The sequence below is a fragment of the Pelophylax lessonae genome (assembly GCF_965119305.1).
Source record: "Pelophylax lessonae genome assembly, chromosome: 9".
In the NCBI taxonomy this organism is placed as follows: domain Eukaryota; kingdom Metazoa; phylum Chordata; class Amphibia; order Anura; family Ranidae; genus Pelophylax; species Pelophylax lessonae.
Genome location: NC_138776.1, coordinates 224307069 through 224326566, shown reverse-complemented (window position 1 = coordinate 224326566; position 19498 = coordinate 224307069). Strand labels below are relative to the sequence as shown.

The 19498-nt window shown below is 47.5% G+C and overlaps 1 protein-coding gene across 5 annotated transcripts in view; it reads left to right on the top strand.

Annotated features, from left to right (window-relative positions):
* Positions 1-19498, top strand: part of LOC309562497 (catenin delta-1-like) — a 707773-nt gene that overhangs the window by 253476 nt on the left and 434799 nt on the right. For all 5 annotated transcript variants that reach the window (XM_082266730.1, XM_082266729.1, XM_082266728.1 and 2 more), the window contains one exon: positions 3135-3282. In XM_082266730.1, the coding sequence (XP_082122856.1) occupies positions 3135-3282 (148 nt within the window). The remainder of the gene's footprint in view (positions 1-3134; positions 3283-19498) is intronic.

Here is a 19498-nt window from a genome sequence, read left to right as displayed (position 1 = left end):
TTCTCTTTGTTGCACATTTTTAGTAGTGATGAATGTTGGCTGTGACTGAGCGGTGAGTGCCATGAGCAGTGGCACAGCAAACCAATCACGTGTGACTGTGCAACTTTCTGACCATACAGGGTTAAGGTGATGTAGGGCAGTACTGCAGCCTTCTTATTGTACCATACAGGGTTAATGTTACTGTAGGGAACTGGGTGGGAAGTATCACAGCAGGTTAAGAGGACCCCCCCACCCCACTAGCAGAAGTACTCTCTTCTCCCAATACATATCCTCTTGCGCCCCCCCCCCCCCCATCATGTGTGCTACTTGCCCTTCCCGGTTACTGTGCACCCCCTCCACTGTATCTATAACAATGCACAGACCTCAGATCATCAGCGCGGCTCTGGCAGTGAAATCTCCCTCCCTCCGCCTGTCTGTTTACATCCAAACATGTGCAAGGGGAGGGGATGCTCAGTGAGATGTGAGGAGAGAGGTGTCTGCTCTTACAGGAGATGATCGCTGTGAGTGAGACGGGCTGCAGATGTCCTGTGTGCCCCCTTCCCGTAGGCAGCGCTGTGAGTGATAGGACACACTTCTCTGCCTTCCACACTATCGCATGCCCGGCGATGTGACTATCGTTCAGGTTCACTGCACGATGTCGATGTGCACATCGTATATCGTTCAGCCCTAGTATGCGCTTCAGCGCCGTCCCGATCTGACTGAGACCCCTGATTGGTTCTCCCCTAGTGTCCTCTCCCGGCTGCTGGCCAGCCTCAGGGACGGAAACACAGCGTACCCGGAAGGACGCCAAGCTATGAAGATAGACGCTTACCTCTAACTAAGTTTTTAATATGTGTCAATAAAATAATTTACATCTGCTACACTGAGTGGCGCCTTTCTCTCTTTTCTGCCTGTTCGTGGGACTATTGCTTCGGCCTAACAAAGAGCTGCCCTCGATGTAAGTGCCGCATTTGTGCTTCTGTGCCATCCATACCAGTCCGGCTGCACCTATCCATCATGACTGCCCGAACTGAAGCTTTATCCCCAAGCAGGAGCGCCCATCAAATCTTTTTCTTTCTCCAGTATATTCGAATATAGTTGATAATATTGGTTAAATTACAATAGTTACATAGACATTTCATGAAACATTAGGTCATGAATATTTACTTGAAGTCGTGGAAAAGTCATGGAATTTTTATTGGTAAAAATGTGTACGAACCCTGCATTGTACTGCCTTCCCTCTGTCCTAAGCCTATGCATGCCAAATAAATTGCCTGGCATTCTTTGGATGTGGTTCGGGCAATTAGGGTTAACCTGGCGGCTACTGAGTTTTTTTAGGAGATCTGACTTTTTTTGTCATTACAGACGTACCTCAGAAAGGATTGGATGCATCTGCTGCGACCTTATCCAGATGGATGGGGCAGACAGTGGTACAGGCTTATATCACTGAATGGTCAGGTACCACCTTTCCCTGTGAAGGCACATTCTACTAGGGTGCCGAGTGCTTCTTGGGCTTTTATCCATCAGTTGTCAGTAATGCAAGTTTGCAAGGCGGCAACTTGGTCGTCTGTGCACATGTTCAATAAATTCTACAAAGTATATGTGTTTGCATACTCGGATGCTTCTTTTGGCCGCAAGGTTTAGCAGTTGCTAAACTGCTGTTTAAAGCGAAAATATTCTCTTTGAGGGTGTATGATTCTAGGTGAGCTCCAGTTCTTCCTGGTTGAGCTCCAGGTTAACTGGTTGGCTTAGTTTAGCCTATGGGGAATTGCGTTTTTTCTCTGCATTGTTTCTCCCTCCCTCATGAAAGTACTGCTTTGGGACGTCCCAATGATTAAGAACAGGGATCGACCGATTATCGGCAAGGCCGATAAATTGAGGGCCGATATTGACTTTTGCCTATCAATCTGTATCTGCCCCGGAACTGGCCACTATTGTCGCTATTCCAAATATAGGTCATGTAAAAGTAAAATTATGTCACATACCATAATTCCGTTTACAAATGTTATTGAATATGCCACTCACATATGTACAAATTAAAGATATAAGCAATTCAACATTAGCAGATCTGCTGGCAGATCGGTATCTCTCACCCACTTGCCGAAAGTGATACCCGGGTGATACTGCTCCGTTCGGCATCCACTCAATACTGCTCTGTCTCTCACCCGCTCCATCTCCCACCCACCCAATACCGATCCGTCTCTCACCCACTTGCCATAAGTGACACAAGGGTGATACTGCTCCGTCCGGCGTACGATCTCTGAGGTCACATTGAGTGAATGCCGAATGGAGCGGTATCACCTGGGTATCACTTATGGCAAGTGGGTGAGAGATACCGATCTCCCAGCAGAACTGCTAATGTGGAATTGCTGATATCTTTATTTGAACATATGTGAGTGGCATATTCAATAACATTTGTAAACCAAATTATGCTATGTGACATCATTTTACCCTTACATGAGCATTACCACCTAACTGTTGGAGGAGGAGAAGACTAGTCTCGGATTCATAGGATGTACAAAATGTCGGCCGATACCGATATGCGATGGCCAAAATATCGGTATCGGCAACGAAAAACTGATATCGTCGATCCCTAATTAAGAAGTATATGGAGCTGCGTCGGTCAATGAGCGATAACGAAAACTGGATTTTTGACTTACTGTAAAATCTTTTTCTCTGAAGTTCATTGACAGACACAGCACCCGCCCCTCTATTTCTGAGTTTGATGGGTTTTTTTTCTTCTAAACACTGCTTGATATAAAACTGAATCCTATTGCAGACTGAGTGGGTGTTTGCCTGCAGGGACTGCCCCATAGGCGTGGTAAAGTTTTTTTCCTGTCTTGTGTCCTACTCCTGTAGGGGGCAGCATAACCCAATGGTTAAGAAGAATATGGAGCTGCGTCTGTCAATGAACTTCAGAGAAAAGGATTTTACGGTAAGTCAAAAATCTACTTTTTTTAATATTAGGGTAAACTAAACAAACTGAAGATAGAATCTGGGGGAGCTGTGCATAACTAATCAGTTTCTGTCAATTCCATCTTTGATACATGCCCTTCATTCTACTTAAGGTTTTAGAATAAAAAAGATGGTGAACACGTATGCAAAGTACTGTGAGAAATGTTTGTCATGTGTTTTCTCTTTCTTTTAATTTTTAGCTAGCGGAGAATGTTGTGTGCCTGCTTAGGAATCTCTCCTACCACATTCATCGTGAGATCCCACAGGCTGAAAAATATCAAGAAACCCCACAAACCACTAATACAGAACCACAGAATCCTAGTTGCTTTGGTGTGCGACGTGGTAAAGGTATTGTATTGTGGATGCTGAATATTTTATACGGTTCATGAAATGGCGAACGTGTTACATTTAAACATTTCTGTGCTATGTCATCTAACAGAATGGCCTAGGTCAACCATTAGAAATAAATAACGAAATTTTTGTAAAATCTTACCTGTAAAATTCCTTTCTCTGAGTCCTCCGACAGTCGCCGCCTCCTCTAAGTCATCACTATTGGGTATTGACTTCCCATCCGCAGGAATAGCTAGGCATATAGACTTAGTCCAAAGACAAAAGGCATTAGCATATACACACCCATGGGGGCTGTCCCATATGGTCAATACCCCCCCTGCATCACCACTCCCAACTCAGTTTGGTAGCATAGCAGTAGGTAATAAGAACCCCAAAAGAGGGGCGGGGGCGGCGACTGTCGGAGGACTCAGAGAAAGGAATTTTACAGGTAAGATTTTACAAAAATTCAGTTTTCTCTTACGTCCTCCGACAGTCGCCGCCTCCTCTAAGTCATCACTGTTGGGATGTCCCAAAGCAGTATAGACATGAGGGGTGGGAGACGCAACCGTAGAAAAGGCAATGCAGTACCCACATCAGAGAAAGGAATCTTACATGCACTGTAAGAAAACCAACTGGGCAACAGAAAAAAACAATGATAATAAAAAAGTGTTGAAGAATATTTAAAACTCTAAAATATATCTAAAACACTAGCAGCGCTAAAAAAAAACTCAAGTGCTTCAACACAAGTCCTTCAAAACCATATGTATATTATATATATATAAGCAATCCAGTCTGTAAGCCAATAGGTCACATAAAGTCCATCAAAGAAGGTAAGGAAGTGAGGGGTCTTGACTAATCCACCAAACTTCCGCCACCATTCGGTGCTCCCCCCCCCCCCTATTCTCAAAACTCACCAGACAAAGGTGAAAAATGATCCTTCAAAGTATCCACCAATCAGCGGGCGTAGGACTCAAGGCTGGAAACGCTTAGCTCATTCCTTCCAAATATTACTCCGTCCAGAACCGCATGCAAATGAACAGAGTGGGGGCGACAATAGTGTAATTCCGCAAAACAATTTATTAATGGAAAACGCACACTAAGCCCCTCTCCCCTCCAGATGTCTACTTACAGGAAGGCCATTAATGAAGGCATTGAGTCAAAACATATGCACGCTGGATGGCCATCAATTCCAATTCCTTAAAGTAAAGGGAACATGGATGATGTCCGGCGTGATGTAGATGAGATGGGCGACCGCGCACATCAGCTCTGACGCGTTTCGTCTTGACTTCTACTGAGAGCCTGTGTGCGCGGCGCGGTCGATCACTATTTATGATAACGCCGGCGCATGCGCAGCTGCGCCATGCTCGGCATTACCCGGAAGTACATTGTCTATGACGACATCCGGTATCGGCGCCTCGATCCACGGACTCGTACTTCCGCCCGGCGCCTCAGCGCCATAATTATCGTCCCGCCGGAAATGTGTAGCCGATGACGACATCCGGTTGCCAGACCGCGATGCGTGTCCTCGCACATCCGCCAGGACTGCGGCTATGCAAATAACATTCATACATCACTTCCGGTTGACGCTACAGCTAAAACTAAGCAAACTAAGTAATTACAACGCTTGCCATTACCACTACCCTATTTACCAAACTGGATATCCATAACAGGGCAGTTTGATTAGCTTAATGGTAATTTGGAGCACTTACATGCAGCATCCATATATTCCACTGAATGCCTTTCACTTTACATATATCAATATATAAAACTCATTCTAAAACCATATATCAAGTTCGGCATCAAAAAGGATACATTAATATTAAATAGCAAATGAGCAGATAAATAATTATAATAGATAATTTACAAGGATCCGCAACAATTAAGATAAGCTAAAAAGGTCACAGCTCAGACCCATTAGCATGATAAATTATCTAAAAAAATTGATGAAATTAATAAATATCTAAAATTGCAATAAACCTGCAGCCAATCAGATATTTAAAAGCAAAAATGACAAAAGACACTATATAGAACATTTGAAATATTTTAAAATCCACTAAAATGGACACAAAATACAGAGATGAAAAGGACAATAAAAAATGGGACCAGGATATGAACTGCATCAATATATCAATAATTGCTGATAAAGCAATTAATATCCAAGTCCACATTAAGGCCCTTGGGATGCAAAGATTCAGTAAGGTAGATCCAGTGTGTTTCCCGTTTTGATATTTCACGGACCCTATTCGAGCCCCTCCACACTGGTTCTACCTTCTCCACCCCCCAAAATTTCAGATGGGTGGGATCACTGTTATGGAAATCATGGAAATGGAGGGGAACACTGTGATCCTTAAAGCCATTGCGGATATTGGTAATGTGTTCTGATACCCTGACTGTTATCGTTCGTTTGGTCCTTCCGATGTATAATAAGTTACAAGGACACTGCAAGCAGTATACAACATGTGTGCTGCTGCAGGTGATTAGATCCTTTATTTCAAAGGATTGTCCATTAGACGGGGACGTGAAGTTGGTAAAGTTCCTCAAGTGCGTATTCACCTGTTTACAGGTCTTACACTTCCTACATGCAAAGAAGCCTACTGTTTTATCCCAAAACATCTTCGGCTTCTTTGGGGGGTCCAATACTTTTTTCACAACCTGATCTCCGAATGTTGGTCCCCTTCTATATATGAAGGTTGGAGTATCAGGCAGCACTTCACTCAGGACCTTATCCATACACAGGACTGGCCAATGTTTTTTAAAAATCTGTTCGACCTCACGGTGTTGTGCACTAAACTGTGAGATAAAACTCCATTCGTGTCCTTGTGTCCTCTGCTTGTCAGAATCCCTCAAACATTCTTCCTGAGAGAGTGCCAATTTCCGTTATTGTATGGTCAAGTTTGCAGGCTTGATATCCTTTTTCAATAAACCTCTGCTTTAAGATTTGGGACTGAGTCAAAAAATGCTCATCTGTGGTGCAGTTTCTTCTAACGCGAAGGAACTGCCCCCTGGGGATGTTCGACAGCCATTGCTGGTGGTGTCCACTCTGGACGGGGAGATATCCATTCCGATCAGTCGTCTTGAAGTACACTTGAGTCTTCAGTCCACTGTCTAGAAGGGATATCTCCACGTCCAGAAAGTGAATCTTCATTCGACTCCAATTGAAGTCTAACTTGATATTATTCGTATTGTTCAGTCTACTACAGAAGGCTGCCAGGGAGGACTTGGTCCCTGCCCAAATAATAAAACAAGTCGTCGATATATCGACGGTACATGATGAGCTCCTCATGTTGGGCTGCATAAATGGACCGGTCCTCCCATTCCCCCATGAATATGTTAGCTAGACTCAGGGCGAATTTAGCCCCCATGGCTACACCTCTTTGCTGCTGATAAAACACACTGTTGAACCAAAAGTAATTATGCGCTAAACGGAAATCAAGAGCATCCCTTAAACGTTTCTGAATGTCAGGAATATCTTCCCTCTTGCTAAAAGCCCAGTTAAACGCGAGCAACGCGTCGTGTTGGATGATCGTATACAGGGAAGAGACATCCCCTGTAACCAGGAAGACGTCTCTGTTGCTCGGTAAAACCACCTCCCTCAGTGCTAACCAAAAAGGCCTTAGTGTCTCGCAGGTAGGATCTTAGCTGTAACACACTCTTTTGCAAAAAAGAATCTAGGTACTCTCCCAGCCTAGATGTTACAGATTGAATGCCATTGACAATTGGTCTTGCCGGGGGGTTAACCATGTCCTTATGGACTTTCGGCAGCGTATAGATTGTTGGGATTCGGCTGTAGCTAGGTACCAAATATTGTTTTTCCTTCTTCCTACCTTCGGGTAATGCCGAGCATGGCGCAGCTGCGCATGCGCTGGTGTTATCATAAATAGTGATCGACCGCGCCGCGCACACAGGCTCTCAGTAGAAGTCAACAAGACGAAACGCGTCAGCTGATGTGCGCGGTCGCCCATCTCATCTACATCACGCCGGACATCATCCATGTTCCCTCTACTTTAAGGAATTGATGGCCATCCAGCGTGCATATGTTTTGACTCAATGCCTTCATTAATGGCCTTCCTGTAATTAGACATCTGGAGGGGAGAGGGGCTTAGTGTGTGTTTTCCATTAATAAATTGTTTTGCGGAATTACACTATTGTCGCCCCCACTGTTCATTTGCATGTGGTTCTGGACGGAGTAATATTTGGAAGGAATGAGCTAAGCGTTTCCAGCCTTGAGTCCTATGCCCGCTGATTGGTGGATACTTTGAAGGATCATTTTTCACCTTTTTCTGGTGAGTTTTGAGAATAGGGGGGAGCACCGAATGGTGGCGGAAGTTTGGTGGATTAGTCAAGACCCCTCACTCCCTTACCTTCTTTGATGGACTTTGTGACCTATTGGCTTACAGACTGGATTGCTTATATATATGGTTTTGAAGGACTTGTGTTGAAGCACTTGAGTTCTTTTTTAGCGCTGCTAGTGTTTGATATATTTTAGAGTTTTTTAAATATTCTTCAACACTTTTTTATTATTATTCTTGGTTGTATAGCAGCTGCTTAGACTTTGTGTCAAAGGTTTTTAACCACAGTTGCCATCTTATCATGTTCTGAGCGCAGGGTGAGTGGATATATGAGATTGGTCCCCCATATCAAACATACGCTTCACTCTGTGTTTTGAAAAAAACAATGCTCAACAGGAGCAACAGCCCAGGAAAGCAAATGCCAACAGCCAGGGACCCAGAAAAAACACAAGGGTCCATCATGGCACGGCCCCACTGAGAACTTTGCGGCCAAAGGAAGCATCAGCCGATGCCCGAACGTCTACTTTGTAGAATTTGGAAAAAGTGTGCACCGACGACCAAGTCGCAGCCTTGCACACCTGGGCCACAGAGGCCTGATGCCAATAGGCCCAGGACGCGCTCACAGATCTGGTAGAGTGCGCCTTAACAGGAAACGGTGGAACCCGTCCCTTCAAGGCGTGAGCCTGTGCAATGGTCTGTCTGATCCATTTGGCAATAGTGGCTGCAGAAGCAGCCATGCCCTTCCGAGGTCCCTCAGGAAGGACAAAGAGGGAATCCGTCTTCCGAAAGGACACCGTAGATGACAGGTAAACCCTGATCGCCCTGACATCATCCAAGGGATGGAGAACAACCTCCGTAGGATGTGTAGGCTTCGTACAAAGCGAAGGCAGGACAATGTCCTCATTAATGTGGAACTCAGAGACCACCTTAGGAAGAAAGGAGGGATGCTGACGCAAAACCACCTTATCCCGGAGAATCACCAAGTACGGAGAACGGCAAGAGAACGCTGCCAGTTCAGACACTCTGCGAGCCGAAGTGATCGCCACCAAAAAGGCAACCTCCTTAGACAGCAGAGGCAACGATATTTCCCGAATGTTTTCAAAGGGAACATGCTGTAAGACGGACAGAACCAAGTTCAAGTCCCATGGAGGTAAGTGCTCCTTCCTGGGAGGAACCAAATGTCGCACACCTTGAATGAAGGTGCGAACCAGGGAATGAGACGCCACAGGGCGTTGAAAAATAATAGCCAGTGCAGACACCTGGCTTTTGACCGTGGCCAGCGCCAGGCGCTGGTCCACCCCAGACTGGAGGAAGGCCAACACTCTGGACACTGATTACGAGCGAGGGGAGAACCCCCTGGACTCACACCAGGCGAAATAAGCCTTCCAGGTACGGTAATAGATTTTACCAGAGGAGGATAACCCCCGGGGAGAGACCCTTGTCCTTTAAGACCTGGGTCTCAACAGCCAGGCCTTAAAGCCAGCGACTGTAAAGCAGAATGGAAGATCAGACCCTGAGACAGGAGATCTTCCCGCAGAGGCAGACGCCACGGAGGCGCCACTGCCAGGTGAACAACGTCGGCGTACCAGGACCGGCTTGGCCAGTTCGGAGCCACCCGAATCACCACGTGCGGTTCCGAAACCAATCGGCGGAGGAACCGGGATAGGAACTGAATCGGAGGAAAGGCGCGCATCAGACGATACTGATGCCAAGGGGCTACCAACGCATCCGAGGCGTCCGCCAACGGATCGCGCGTTCTTGCCAGGAACCTTTCCACCTTTGATCTAGCCGTGATGCGAACAGATCCACGTCCGGGGATCCCTACCTCGCACACAGCATCTGAAAGACCTCCAGGTGTAGGGACCCTTCCCCCTGGTCCAGGGTCTGGCGGCACAGATAGTCGGCCTGCCAACTTTTCACACCCGGAACGTGAACAGCTGAGGTCGCCGGGACATGAGTCTCGGTCCAAGACAGAATGTCGGACACCTCCCGGGCCGCTCGAGCACTCCTGGTGGTGGCTGTGGGCCACCGTGGTAGCATTGTCCGTCTGTACGCGGACAGGCAGGCCTCTGAGACGGTCCGACCACTGGAAAAGACAGAGTACAAACGCTCGTACTTCCAGCACATTTATCGGGAGGGAGGACACCTCCTCCGACCCAGTGCCCTGGGCAGACAGGCTGCCCAGAACTCCACCCCAGCCCGACAGGCTGGCATCCGTGGTAACCAACGTCCACACCAATGGACGGAAGAACTTGCCTTCCTCCACCGACGGGGACTGGAGCCACCACAGAAGAACCCAACTGGGCTGACGACTCAAGGAGACATCAAGATCCAAGGACTGAGACAGTCCGTCCCACCCGGCCAGGATCTCCGCCTTGAGAGCCCGCATGTGGAACTGAGCAAAGGGCAACACCTCAAAGGCCGAAACCATCAACCCCAGGCCCCGCATACAGGTCCTGAGTGAGGAGGACGGGTTGTCCCTGAGGGACCTGAACTCGTCCCGCAAAGTCCGGAGCTTGTCCTCCGGCAAGAACACCTTTGCCTGGAGCGTCTGTACCGTGATGGACAGATCGCGCACAAGGTCCTGGATGGCACGCGATCCCAGAAGCAGATCGCCCAGGTAACCCAGGACCGCAATGCCCTGGGCCCTCAGCAGGCCTAGAACCGGCGCCAATACCTTGGTAAACACCCTTGGTGCCGAAGCGAGACCAAAAGGTAACGCCACAAAACTGCCAGTGGTTCTCTGCAATAGCAAACCGAAGGTACCGCTGATGACCCTCGAAAATGGGGACGTGCAGGTACGCGTCCTTCAGATCAATCAAAGCTAGGAATGCTCCCGGACTCAAGGAGGCCACAACCGAACGGAGAGACTCCATTCGAAACTTCCGAACACGCACGAAGCGGTTCAGCGCTTTTGAGGTCCAGAATAGGATGCACTTTGCCCTCCTTCCTGGGCACAGTGAACAGATTTGAAGAAAATCCCCGAAACCCGTCCCGATGAGGCACCGAGACAATCACCCCCTGAGCAAGCAGGTCCTGCACCGCTTGATGCAAATCCTGCAGACGCCCCGGAAGCAGATGAAGATTGGAGGGAAAGAATCTGTCCGCCGGCCGGGAAAGGAATTCGATCTTGTAACCCGATCGAACGATTTCCTGAACCCACCTGTCCGATAGCCGGAGCAGCCAAGGTTGGGAGAAACCGCGCAAACGTCCCCCAACCCCTGAAATGGATGAGGGCGCCCCTTCAGGCAGAGGCGGATTGACCCGCCGAGCCGGCATTGCCGGACTCCTGCTTACCCGCCCAGGGCTTCGTCTGGGTGCCCTGGGCCTTGAAGGGCTTGCCCTTGGATTGGTTCTGAAAGGCACGAAAGGACCCCTGATTGGATCTAGGCGCAGAACCCTGCCTGCCTCGAAAAGACTTGGTCTTCGGGTTCTGGGGCAGCATAGTGCTCATGCCCCCCGTGACGCCTGTTACCAGGGTGTCCAATGCCTTGCCAAAAAGGCAAGAGCCAGCATAGGGAAAATCAGCAACAGTTTTCCTTGAGTACTGGTCGGCCGACCAGCTCTTCAGCCATATCAGTCGCCGGTGAAGCACCGCGACACTAGAGAGGCGAGCCACTAAGGGGGCCTCGGTCAAGGCTGCATCACACAGGTACATGACTCCTTTGTGGATCTGATCCACCAATGTCAGCTGGGCAGGTGGAAAATCATCAGACACGAGATTGCGCCTAAGCATCTTAGTCCAATCAGCCACCGCCTGAGCCACCAGAACGGACGCGAAAACGGGTTTGCGCAACGAACCCGCCACCGTATAGGAATGGCGAGCTAGGGACTCCAACCGCCGGTCCGTGGGATCCCGGAAAACCGGGACATCCCCAGTAGGAACCAAGGTAGCCGCGTTCAACACTGCCACAGTGTGATCTACCCATGGAGGCACACACCATCGTGATTCCGTAGCCGGATCAAAAGGATAAAGCAATGTGGACCGCTAGGTACCCGGAATGGACGTTTTAACGTGTGCCACTGATCATTAACAGTGTCATGGAATTCCTCTGGGCAGGGAAAAACCTGCGCAGACTTGCGGGTCCTGTGCGTCCCAAACGGGGACACAACGCCCGGAGGACAGGGCTCATCCTCCAAATGTAAATGTAACAGACACAATCAACTCATCTATGGTCGCCCGTTCTTCAGGCGACATCGGGGAGGGGGTATCAACCCCTTCCATCTCAGCCTCCCCCTCAGACCCCGGGGGGTCCAAAGATGAGCGGGACCCTGAAAAGGGCACGCTCGCAGCAGCAGCCATATCCCCATCTGAATCAGAAGAGAGAGACAAGCTGGGACTCTTTCTCGCAGCCCGTTCAGACATCAGCATTTCCATATTTGTCACAGCAGCCAGATCGGGGCGCAGCGGGGCCACAGGAGAACTGGGGCCCCCACTAAAGCTGGAGGGATCTTGCTTTCCTGAGAATCCATGGCTCAAGTTTTCAGACAAACTACAGTGCAAAAACAGTGTACTGTCCCCTTTAAGAACGCTGCGGCGTGCGCAGCCCACTGCTACTGCAACAGTGATGAAAGACCCCCAAAGGAGAAAAGAAACTGAGCCAGAAGCGATATACAGAGGGAAATTGAGAGTGATAACCTGCAGAGCCCGCAGAGCGTTGCTACCAGTGTCCTTGCTGCTGATGGAAAGGAAATGCTGCTGGAGAGGGCTGGACTATAAGCCAGACCCCGGGAAAATGGCTGCCCCATAGGGATGCATTGGAGGCTATGCCAAAACGGCCGGACCGATCGTTCCACCGCCCACAAAATGGCGGCAGATGGCGCCGAAATGACATGCAGGATCGCCCCAGAGGAGCTATACATGTGTGCCCAATATCAAAGATGGCGGACCACGCGAAAATGCACTGCTGCGGTCGCCACACAAGCACAAACGTCTGCACCCCCAACATGCACCTAAGGTGACACAGGGACAGGGACCCCCAGGCAAACATACAGATCTGCACAAGCGATCCCCGCAGGAGTCACACAGGCACAGACACGGGGAACACACAGCAACACAGACTGCCACCCCAAACAGAGGCCCCACACAGAAAAGTACTTACCTGTACCAGATGGCGTGGGGAGTCTCTATGCATGGAAAACCTCTGTCCTCATCTGACAGGGAGTGCCGTGAGCCAGGGACATGACGCTGCAGCACCGCAGACGAGTCCTGTGAGGTAGATACCTCACGGCTGCATCCCTGCAGCGAACAAGGATGGGTCGTTCGTAATGCCAGGGCGAACCATAGCTGAACGCTCGATGGCAGGCTGGGGGTCCATCTGACCCTTCTGCCCTGGAAAACCAGGGCGGTCAGTCCGAATCCCAGCACCGCATGATCCATCTTCATCCGAAGAGAAGACTAACACTAGAAGCTGACAAAATAATCAGCTAGTAAAGTAAGAGAAAAAAACTAACATTTTCAAAGAAAATCAAATAAAAGATTAGGAAGGCTGAGACTGAAGCCCCAGCACAGGGAAGCCTGACTATTCCTGATGCTAGGCAGATTAAAACTGAGTTGGGAGTGGTGATGCAGGGGGGGTATGGACCAGATGGGACAGCCCCCATGGGTGTGTATATGCTAATGCCTTTTGTCTTTGGACTAAGTCTATATGCCTAGCTATTCCTGCGGATGGGATTTCAATACCCAATAGTGAGGACTTAGAGGAGGTGGCGACTGTCGGAGAACTTACGAGAAACATGATTTTAGCCAACAGGGGAAGTACTAATAAAGTGAAAGCAGGTAAAGTCATATTTTAGACTAGGTTTTACAGATGCTACCTAGGTATTTCTAAAGGGATGTGACGCGAGAGGGAGCATTGAAAATAATCAGTAATGACTATACAGTAGCACAGGCACTGTTAGGATAACAAAAGGAACAGAATAAACAATGTTAGAAATGAAAGGATGCTTCTTTTGATGGAATGAAAAATTATCAACCTTCCAAGGGCTGAATTCAAAGAAACCTCAAAAATCAAAGTGAAAAAAATGTAATTGCAGCAATTCAAATTGGTACTCAGTAGTGGCCCCCACGTGCTTGTATGCTTGCCTGACAACGTCGGGGCATGCGCCTAATGAGATGACAGATGGAGTCCTGGGGTATTTCATCCTGGATCTGGACCAGGGAATTACTGGGCTCCTGAACAAACTGGTGCAACCTGGTGGCTTTGGATGCACCGAACATAATGTCCCAGAGGTGTTCTATCAGATTTAGATCAGGCAAGCGTGGGGGGCCATTCAATGGTATCAATTCCTCCATCCTTCAGGAACTGGCTGCATACTCTCTCTCTACATGAGGCCGGGACATTGTCGTGCACCAGGAGGAACCCGGGATCCACTGCACCAGCGAAGGTTCTGACCATGCGTCCAAGCATTTCATCCCAATACCTAATGACAGTCAGGGAGCCATTGTCTAGTCTTTGAAAAATGTTACAGGCAGCATAACGTTCGCCACGGCTTCTCCAGACTTTCACATCTGTGACATTTGCACAGGGCGCCAGTTGCGGACCTGCCAATTCTGGTGTGTAATGGCAAATGCCAATTGAGCTCCACTGTGCCAAGGAGTGAGCACAGGGCCCATGAGAGGATGTCGGGTCCTCTGGCCACCCTCATGAAATCTGTTTCTGATTATTTGGTCAGAGACATTCACACCAGTGGCCTGCTGTGGAGGGCATTATGTAGGGCTCTGCCAGTGCTCAATTCTGTTCCTCTTTGCACATAGGAGCAGATATCGGATGTGCTGATGGGTTGAGAACCTTCTACGGCCCTGTACAGCTCTCCTAGAGTAACTGCCTGTCCTCCATGCTCTTGAGACTATGGTGGGAGACGCAGCAAACCTTCTGGCAATGGCACCTATTGATGTGTCATCCTGGAGGAGTTGAATTGCGTGTGCAACCTCTATAGGGTCCAGGTATTGCCTCATGCTACCAGTAGTGACACTGACCCTGGCCAAATGCAAAACTAGTGAAAACGGTCAGAAAAGATGAGTAGGGAAAAAAAATGTCAGTGTCCTCCACCTGTAAACTATTTCTGTTTTGGAGGTTGTCACATTGTTGCCCATCTAGTGCACATGTTCATTTCATTAACACCAAAGCAGCTGAAACTATTTAACAACCTGCTCTGCTACTTAACTGACCAGATCAATATCCCAGGAGTTTAATTGACTTGATGGCTATACTCTAATTAAAAAGTGTTCCTTTAATTATTTTGAGCAGTGTATTTCCATCTGATGACCGGTTTGTCTTTTCATATTCTAGGGCAGGGGTGTCAAACTCCATTTCATTGCGGGCCACATCAGCATTATGGTTGCCCTCAAAGGGCCGGTTATATCTGTAGGATTCGATGTCCAAGGCACCCCACGACCCCTTACATGAGATGTCAAGAGTCTTGCACCCTTCCTTAAATCACAATAAATGGGGGGGCAAGAAAATACTGCGCTAACTAATGAGTGAAAAAGCAGCTAGCACCAATCACTAGACAACAAAGTGACCAATAATACAAAAATAGAAAGAAATGTGCAGCGCTGATATTGATGAATCTGTATAAACAAATCATACATGAAAGTCCAAACATAAAAAGTCCATCAAAAAAATCCCAAGTGAATAATTGTAATGAAATAAGTCCAACAAAGGATAACGTGATCTTAATGTGCAGCAAATCCCAACACCAGTGAAGATAAGTGAATTGCGCTCACCAGATGGATGGGACCCAGATACCATGTAGCATATGGGTCATACAGTCTTAAGGGGATATTTGTAGAATGTCCCAGCTGGATTCACCGACCTCAATGGATTCCGTATGGATCAGCAACGAGTATGGAAACTCCAGATCTCACCTCCAACACGGTTATAGATAAAAACCAAAGGGGGGACAGACATAGTGTAATACTGCTAAAATCAATTTATTAAAAATAAAGCCGATACACTTACAAACATCCATAAGTAAAATGCATGTCAGGTATACATAGCCGGGCTGACTGTAGTCCTCTTAACGGGTTTCAGCATAGATGCCTTTCTCAAAATCATCACATCACAATGCACCCCCTTACCTTGTGCTGCTGCCAGAAAGAAAATGAGGGTGGACCTGGGAAGAAGTGTAGGGTCTAGAGGAGAACCAGAGGAGGGCTGGAGTCAGCTTCCAGTCTGCTGAATGCTGAGACCAAGGGGAGGGAGAGGCAAGGTGGTGTTACAGCTGCACAGAGAGGTGCAGGATCTGTAGGAGGAGTTCTGCTCTCCTCTCTGCTGCAGACTGCTGAGAGGGGGGGCAAAGACGAGCCTTTCTGCAGCTGCACAGAGTGTAGGATCTAGCAAAGGAGTTCTGTCCTCTCTGCTGCTGACTACAGAGACAAGGTGAGGGAAGAGACAAGGGGGGTGCAGCAGCTGCAGGAGAGGTGCAAAGGGCCACATAAAATGGCCTGGGGGCCGCATTTGGCCTGCGGGCCTTGTGTTTGACACCTGTGTTCTAGGGAATACATCCATTCCGGACAACCATGGTTCCAGTGATGCTGCATACTTAGCATTCTGAGGTTGGGTTAGTCAGCCCATATACAGTATGTGGTAGGGCTGCGCATTTTCACTTACCTCACGATTCGATACGATTCTATTCTGCGATGCATCACGATTACTGCCAAATGCCCATGCCCAGCCCACTGTCCAATGGTTTTCAAAACTTTATAAAAAAAAAAAAAAAAAATCAAGCAGTCACAAATTTAAAGAATCATTTTTTATTTTCATTTGCTTTTAAAGGACACTTCCCTGGACCCTGGCATGGCCTGCAAGCCCTGCATAGTGCACTGCAAACATATAGGAGGTCTCCTCAGGGATGTGATGTATACATGATGGTGTATGGGGGTCTCCTCAGGGATGTGATATATACATGGCAGTGTTACACCACAATGTATATATCACATCCCTGAGGAGACCCCCATACACCGCCATGTATATATTACATCCCTGAGGAGACTCCCGTACACCTCCATGTATATATCACATCCTGGATATCCCTGAGACCTCCATACACCACTGGTGTATGGACTTCTCCTCAGGGATGTTATATATATTATATACAAGGCATTGGATGGGGGTCTCCTCAGGGATAGACTGATGAGGCTCCTTCAAATAGGGATTATGGATCCATAAAACTCTGAAAACTGTCATACCTGGCACTTTTATGTGTTCTAACTCTAGACTCTAGATATTTTCTTGGTAAATTCTCCCTGTACACAATGTGCTGGGAAGCGGGAAGATTATTCTTAGAAATTATCTTTATTGGTTACATTTGGTCTAGTACTGATATTTTACTGTTTATCCGTTTGCAAGGAAAGCACAAGAAATGAAACATAATGAACTTATTTTGTAAGAAGTATTGTGTGCTTTTAAAGGGAATCCAGCGTACTTTCATGAGTCCATATTTTTTAGGTTATGACTGTAATATTAACATAAACACGTGGCTTTCACATTTTGATATGATAGCTCTACCCCATTCTCACAATGGTATTAATACAGAAGGTAGCTTTAAAAGTACAACCAATACAATGAGTAGATAAGCTTGCAATCCCTATCAGTGGCCAATGGTCCAAATGTCTGTTCTATGACAAGTGACATAGGAAAAGTGGACAGAGCAGTAGCAACTGTGATTGATTGTGTCCCATTTTCAGAGCCGACCTAGTTTTCCTTTTCCCACTTATGCATACACACAAATTTAACGTAGAATTTGGCAAGGTTTGGGGTACCCGCCGCCACGGAGAATCTCCGGTGCTGGGACCATGTGATAGTCCGGCTCCCCCTCTCCCACAGTGTGCTTCCCCTGTCCGCCCCCTCACCTGGCTCTGCCGCTTCTCCTCCGGCTCGGACGAGGCCTCCTCATCCTCCACCGTCACATCTCCGGCTGTGAAGGCTGCGGCCGCCCCGAACCCTCCTGGGACCAGACCACTAATAGCTCCGCTCTCCTCCTCTCCCGCGAGGAGCGCAGTGTTCCACAAGCCCGGCCGCCGCTGCCACTCTCATCAAGCCCTTCCCCCGGAACTGACGTGATTAGCAAATCGATTTTGCAGTCACCCCGAATCGATGCAGAATCGCAAAGGGTCGCATCGCGATGCATCGATTTGGCGATTATATTCCGCAGGCCTAGTATGTGGGGATCTATTGCATATTCCTATTGCCTGTGATTTACCCACCCCTCAAATGTATTGCCTGGGGACATTCCATATTCTTTAAATACTATGCCTATGTACTGTACGATTAAGATAATGTGGCATTCCCACCAATGGCTGCTAACGGTAGTAATGCTCTGGCGGTCCCTAATCTGAAACACTATTATACTGCTGCCCAATTAGTCCCCCTTCCCTCCCTCCACACGCAACGTCTGAGATGCCCATCTGGGTTTATTTGGCAATTTCTAAATGTTCCCCCTTTTCTCATTTGCAACCTCCTCTGGACTCCTCCCATGCTTGGACTCCAGTTCCAGGACCCTTCCTTACTCTATGCCCTGTGCCTCTGGGATTCTGTGAAATATTCTGGCAGTCTTATTTCTCCTTCTCCTCCTCAGGTATTCTCAATACTCCCCACTTCTTTCGGGCTTATGATAATCCACTGGCTTTCTGCTGGTGACAAAGATAAGGGGTCAAATATGTTTATGAACAATTAATGGTGGATTGTATAGAATCTTTAGGGAGCACTGGCACCTACCTGCCTCAAAATCTTTACACCATCTTTAAATTATGCATGTCGGACCTCTATTCTTTCCTTGTGTCCACCTCGAGTAGCAGAAAACATGCATTCATAACAAAATGGGGAGCAGATTTATACAAGACTCTGGACCAGGTGACCTGGAATTTTATGTGGCTAACCTCCTCAAAGTGCTCCCAGAGCATCTTTGCCCAGTAAAATACATTTAAACTGCTCTCATTGGTGCATAACTCCTGATTTGCATTCTTGCTTTTTCCTCAATGCCTCCCAAATGTGCTTCCCTGGCTGTTGAGAGCCCTTACTCCACAGTTGGTGGACCTGTCCCAGTGCTATCCCTAAATCCTGATTAGAGCTGTACTGAGCATATCCTTGGCCTGTAATATGTGGGAGGCCTTAATACACAAACCTATCATGGCCTTGTCCAAGAACCAGAGGAGATGGGTGAGCTTTGTTTTTTTTGGAGGCCTGCCAGGCACTAGCTAAGGCCTGGTGACAACAGTTTCTCAATCTAGCTAAAATAGTGAGTCATGGTGCATGAGAAGCTCACCTCTGATTTGAATGATACCCATCCCGTCTCTTTTCAATGTAGGGCTGCAACTAACAATTATTTTTATAATTTTATTCTTTTGCTTAATCAGATAATAACCTTTTTAAAAAAAAAGCGTGGTGTTTAATTTAGGTAATATGTAAAGTTAAAAAAAAAAGCAATTTATTCTAAAATATCTATATGCAGTGGCAAATATAAATAACCAACCTATATGGTTAGGGAGCAAAATCTCTAATCCACTCTGAGAATAATGGACAGAAGAGATATACTGTATATACTATTAGATGTTGAATCTGGTAAATATCATCAGACTCGGAGATCAAACATTTTATTTAAAGCAAAAAAAAAGAAAAAAATGTTTCTCTTACGTCCTCCGACAGTCGCCGCCTCTTCATATTCGTCACAATGGGGTAATTGACCTTTCTCCGTAGGAGTAGCTAGGCAACAGAATATGTCAATATTAAAGCTTTTAACATATCCCACCCCCAGGGGGTGGTCCCCTCAGTCAATACCCTCCTGCTTCCTGTTCCATACCTCAGTTTCATTGACTAGCTGTTAGTAGTTAGCTGGCTGTTTCTGTGCTGGGGCATTTTGTCTCGGCCTTTTATCTTCTTTTTGATTTTATTTGAGTTTTTTTCTCTTTACTTAGCTGTTACTTTTGTCAGCATTAGTTAGTT